The sequence below is a fragment of the Eretmochelys imbricata genome, chromosome 10, assembly GCF_965152235.1.
Source record: "Eretmochelys imbricata isolate rEreImb1 chromosome 10, rEreImb1.hap1, whole genome shotgun sequence".
NCBI classification, from domain to species: domain Eukaryota; kingdom Metazoa; phylum Chordata; order Testudines; family Cheloniidae; genus Eretmochelys; species Eretmochelys imbricata.
The window spans coordinates 77020350-77026349 of record NC_135581.1 but is presented as its reverse complement, the minus strand read 5'-3'; the positions used below and the strand labels follow the sequence as shown (position 1 = coordinate 77026349).

At 41.7% G+C, this 6000-nt stretch overlaps 1 protein-coding gene across 4 annotated transcripts in view; it reads right to left on the bottom strand.

Moving 5' to 3' along the window:
* Positions 1-251: 251 nt before the first annotated feature.
* ASB7 (ankyrin repeat and SOCS box containing 7) overlaps positions 252-6000 on the bottom strand; it is a 43048-nt gene continuing 37299 nt past the window's right edge. For all 4 annotated transcript variants that reach the window (XM_077828688.1, XM_077828689.1, XM_077828690.1 and 1 more), the window contains one exon: positions 252-2544. In XM_077828688.1, the coding sequence (XP_077684814.1) occupies positions 2405-2544 (140 nt within the window). In that variant the 3' untranslated portion in view covers positions 252-2404. The remainder of the gene's footprint in view (positions 2545-6000) is intronic.

The following is a 6000-nucleotide window of genomic DNA, read 5'->3' as shown; positions in this document are numbered from 1 at the left end:
TTAAAACCAAACAAGTTACTTAGGAAAGCAGATGAACAATATTAAATATTTAAAAACAAAGAATGTTAAGGTTCTGTTTCTATGTAACAAAACTGAAGATTCAGAGTTAAGAGCTGCCATCCCATCCCTAATGTGCCTCATTATGCCTAGGTACTGCAGAACTTAAAGCAGAAGAGATCAGCCCCTAAGATGTTTTGAGTATTCATTAAAGCACTCTCCCCCCCGCCTTCCCCACCCCCCCCCATACACACACTATAATGCCACCAATGTGCTTCAGCTATGACCTGGAGGAAGCCTTATATATAGAGGAGAGTTGTCTTGCCCAGTTATTCTCTGACCTCTTTGCTGAGGCTGCCAATAAGGGTCCACATTAGCAACAACTGTGGTGACTGGTGTGGACAGTGGACAAACTCGCTTCCTACAGGCTGCTGTTATATTAACTATTGGTCACTGATGAAGCAGGTTTGATTTGAATTGGTGAGTCAGAGATGAAAGGCTCCACATCCCGCTACCCCTTCTCTGAGCCACTGAGTCTCTAAAATCACCCATTGTTCGGAAACCTGTTCAAGGCTAGGCACAATAGGGTGAGATAATCCTTGCTGCCATGGTTCCTGTGCATCCATCATTAGCAATAAGATTCGTGCATGAGGAAACTACAATCCCTGGCTTCAAGGAATTAGGGATGAACCAGCGGAGTTAATCTAAATGTACTTGCTTTCCTTGCTTTCACCTTTTTTTAAAAAAAAAATTATGTAACATTTTGAAAGGGACAGTGTGAAAAATGAAGAGTCAACATGGTTTCCCCAATCTCCCAGCTTCCATTGAGATCCCTAGTATGAGAGAGCTGCTGCTATTATAAAGGCTCTTTTGGAGCCACTACAATGGCAAAGCAGGAGTAGAAAACATGGACAAGAACTTTATACTGACTCCATAATCCCTTGAAAATGAAAACAGTAAAATAGGTGCACATTTTGGCCCATTTCTGTTTGGTGCTGAGACCTTCTATTTCCATTGACAATTAGGAACAGGCTCTTTATCAGGTCAAATTAATGCTTATGATGAAAACAGAAAAGCCAAATTTAACTACTGAAATCACTTGCCGGTTTGAGGTTAAGAAGAACCCACTTAGTGTTTGCAAAATTTAAGCTTCTAATGCTAAGGGGACTATTTTCTTGTCAGTGCACAAGGAACACTCAAATTAATGGGGGTTATGTGCACTTATCAGTGGAGACTACATCCTAGTCAACTTCAAGCAAATCAAAACCAAAATGTGAACACAACAAAAAAAACTTGTAACCCCTTTAAAATAAAAGTACTTAGCCAAATAATAGCAATTTAAAGAGAGATCTGGCCTAACAACCTGTATGCGAAATTTCATCTCAAAGGGAAATAAAACAGCTAAATTATACATTCAGCAAATTCAGGGATTGTAACAGCAACTGACATTATTATAGCATTGCTGTATCAATGCTACAATAAAGCCGCAGTTCCTATTTTCACAAATAATGCATTGAGGCTAAGTAAGAAATGGTGCGAAAGTCACACAATCATGGACAAAATACATTAGAAAGATTATTGCACGGGAGGCACTGTATGAGAAACAGAATACATTGGCTTCAAAATCTAAACTTGTTTCCCCTTAACTTAATGTAAAAAATAGAGACTGTATGACTCTGTGCAGTGTACTGTCACTGTTAAAAATATAGTTACAAACAATAGCTCACTTACAGGGAATATCAGGAAAGCAGAGATCCTGGATTTATGGACATCCAAACTACAGTAATTAGGAAAAGAACAGTATAAAAAGAGCCAACTTATACATTTTAAAATTGAACAGGGTGACTGTATTTTTAAAAAGTTTCCATATGGCATTTGTACAGTATGTCCCAGGAAACCATGGTTACGATTCTCAAAATGATACACATGGGCAGAGCTTTAGACCTACACAAAGTCCCATCAGTCAAAGAGACTGTATGGACATAAAGGTCTGCCCACATGGGTCCCTTTGCAGGACTGGTGCTTTAGTCTCCAAAACTCATTTTGTTTAACAATCGCTCAGATGGCTTACAATACTATGCATGCCAATCAGAACCAATCACTTCCTTTGAATACGCTATGTTCCATTTCCATTGCAAGTTTGCATGCCTCATTTAAAAAAAAAAACAAATAAATTTTTAAAATGTAATATTGTATAGAAAGCTTGGACCTTGTAAACTTGGACCAAGAAACCAAAAAATTAAGACCTTCTAGCATGTGGTATAAAAAACCCAAGGACGTGTATACCTGCCTTCTGACTTACAGAAAAATCAGAATTTGCATAGGATATACTTTGTGCAAGGCAACAAGCCTCTTTAAGTATCTGGAATATAACTAAGCTTGCTCAGAGTTCTTTTCTTCATGGATATCAGATATCATCAAACTTGTGTTTTAAATAGTCTTTGATGACCTTGGCAATGGGTAGTTCATCAAGCAGTTTTAGGTTTTGAAGGCCTATACACTGGCGGATTTTAATTCGGCATAGATCTTGCAAGTTTCTGGGCTGTCCTGAAATGAAAGACAAAAGGAACATATTTAAGTAAGATAATCACATTTAAGATGTGCCTCAAAAGATTATTTATATTATTATATATTATTTATTTGTCCAGCTCTGAAGACGAACAAGCAGTCTACTTAGAGGGTATGATTTAAGCAATTCAAGGATCATATGGCAAAGTTTAATAATCCCACTTTCCCCCTCCAACCAAGAGAAAAGGCTTTTAGCTTCTAACACATTCACAATGTATGTATGTCCCTGCAGACTGAGTTGAGACCGGGGCTGACCACAGTTCATGGAGGTAATGCTCTGCCAGTACCACTGGCACGTCAGCAAAAGCATTAATGGCTAGATTTTTCTGAAGAACTGAGTTCCCAGTTAGGTTCATTATCTTTAAAGGGAACTGCTGGACTCTGAGCAGTTTGGAAAGTCAGCCCCCAAAACACTTAACATAGCCAGCAGTATCTCAGAATAAATGCTGTGGAATACTTTCACCCTTGAAGTTTATGCATGTCACCGGTTACAGTACACAAATGTTTTAACTTCAAATATTTCCTACATTGAAAAAAATACACCCCTAAACAATTAAATCACCATAAAAGCAGCAGATGACTGTGTGAGTGGAAACATCTTACAATTTGTTTTCAATTACCTTGAATAGACCGGGTACCAGGGACACATGTAAATGCTTATATTGCTATCTCAAAATACTCTGTAATCAGTAGACCTTACTGCAATCCTTTGTCATCTTCCTCATAGTTAGTGGTGAAAGGTGGCATTTGCCTTCTCAAAGAAAGAAGAGAGGCACAAATTGCACTAAGTAGACAATTTGTATTGTTTTCCCCAAAATCATTAAAATAAACATGTAGACACTTTACTCAGCAGAAATCAAGCTGAACAATTTAAATGAAATATTTTCCAGTTTCTTCAAGATTTCTTAGATAGCAAACATGTAAATAAGGATCTTGTCTCAAAACAGGCAATACTTTCAATAAAATGGTTATTGAGACTTCTGCAATCGCAGGTTATAAGGTAAATGGTCTAATGCTACCAGCGCAGCTATGTACATTAGGCAACAAGGCTACAAAATAGAGGTGATAGGATCTTCTCATCCTCTAGACTTGAGTTAGTCACTTTATTGAAGGCATATTCATCTCAAGTTTGGAGTTACTCTATTCCAAAGGAGAGTCTAAGGCCTTGACTACACTACAGAGTTTTGTCGATGTAAATTAAGCTGACAATCAAAAACTGGTGTAATTACATCGCTTGTGCATGTTCACACTACACTCCTTCTGTCATCAGAACATGTCCACAACTGGTGCTCTAGCATCGACGGGGAGAGCAGTGTACTGCGGGTAGCTATCCCCACTGTGCTACTCGCCACCTTCTGCAGCTAGGAGTTGTGGGAAGACAGAGTGGATTGCAGTGCACCATGGGTGCATGCTCAACGTCCCATGATGCAGTTCTTTCCGTCCCAGCATTCCATGGGCTTCAGACTGCATTTCGCAGCATTTTTCAACAGCCCCTGTTTATCTCCCAACATCTCTGTCTGAAAGGATAGACTCCCACAATGCTCTCTACTGCCGCAGTCACTGTTATGAACACATCGTGGATGGTCATGCAGTACATCATGAGCTCCCAATCTGAACAGGAATCAGAGTTGCCGGACCTGCTGTGTGCCAAGGAAAGAAACAGCAGATTACTTTTGGCATTCACAGAGCAGCTGAAGATGGTGGACCGTCGCTTTTGAGCTCGGGAAACAAGCACTGAGTGGTGGGATCATGTCATTAGGCAGGTCTGGAATGACTAGCAGTGGCTGCAGAACTTTCGGATGCAGAAAGCCACCTTCCTGGAACTGTGCGCAGAGTTTGCCCCAGCACTGTGGCATAAGGACACTAAAATGAAAGATGCCCACTCAGTGGAGAAGCGCATGGCAATCGCAGTGTGGAAGCTGGCAACTCCAGACTGCTATTCATCAGTCATGAATCAGTTTAGAGTCAGGAAGTTGACCCTTGGAACTGCGTTAACACAAGTGTGCGGGGCCATTAATTACATCCTGATACGAAGGACTGAGAGTCTTGGCAATGTGCGTGAATAGTGGATGGCTTTGCGGCAATGGTGGATTTCCTAGCTGCAGAGGGGCAATAGATGGCATGCATAATCCAATTTTGGCCCCAGACCATCTTGTGACAGAGTACATCAATAGAAAGGGGTACTTCTCTAGGGTACTGTAAGTGCTTGTAAATCACTGTGGGAGTTTCACTGACATTAACCCAGGGTGGCCGGGGAAAGCGCATGACGCACACATCTTCAGGAACACTGGCCTGTACGGAAAGCTCCAAGTAGGGACTTTCTTTCCAGACCAGAAGATTCCAGTGGGGGATATTGAAATGCCCATCGTGATCCTGGGAGATTCAGTGTACCCATTACAGCCATGGCTCATAAAGCCTTACACAGAAAACCTGGACAGCAGCAAGGAGCGCTCCAACAACAGGCTGAGCAGGTGCAGAATGACCATGGAATGTGCCTTTGGCAGATTAAAAGCGCACTGGCAATGCCTTTATGGAAGGTTAGACCTAAATGAGGAAAACATTTTGCACGCCCCATAATATTTGTCAGGCTAAGGGTGAAAAGTTTCTCCCGGGGTGGAGAGCCGAGGCGGACCGCCTGGTTGCTGAATTTGAGCAGCCAGATACTAGGGCTATTAGAGGGGCACAATAGGGGGCTATTTGAAAGATGGAGGCTTTAAGGCAACATTTTGATCATGAGTCCCAGTAATACAGCACTCTGACATGCCTTCTTAACTTGCCGCCTTGCATGAAAATTGTGATGTTTCCTGACTGGGATTTGTAGTTGGCAAATAATCAAACGGACATTATGTATTACTACCAGCAGCAACCACCATATGAAGGAGACAAATAAAGGCGGCTATCTTTCAGAGAGTTCATTTTTATTAAATACCAATTAGCAACACGCATACAAAAAGCTTGGTGGGAGGGGAGATAAGAGTGCAAGGCAGTGTAGGCTCTCCTAGCCATGTGTAAGTCCAGCTACCATTTTGGAAGCCATCTGACAGGGTGGAGTGAACAAGGTACCAAAATGTTCTGGGAAGTTACAAGGAACGCGTGGGAAGAGTTTGGGAAGGGTATTGAAAGCAGTTCTGTATCGGCTGCAGAGGGGGGTGAGCATGCATGCGTTCTTCCTAGAGCATGATTAGGGATTTCAACATCTCTGTTTGCTCCTCCATCACTTTTATCATCCACTCTTGGCTATTTACAACATGCTCCTCACTCTCCTTTCTGTCCTGCCTTTCTTTTTTAATTTTTTCCCTTCAGGGTCTCTCTCCACAACTTGCATTCTCTTTATTCGGCCTCTGAGGACTGGAGTACCTCCCGGAACATGTTCTCCTTGCTCTGCCTTGGTCGCTTCCTTATCTGCAGGTGCATAGGGGGTTCCTCTGAAGGCCA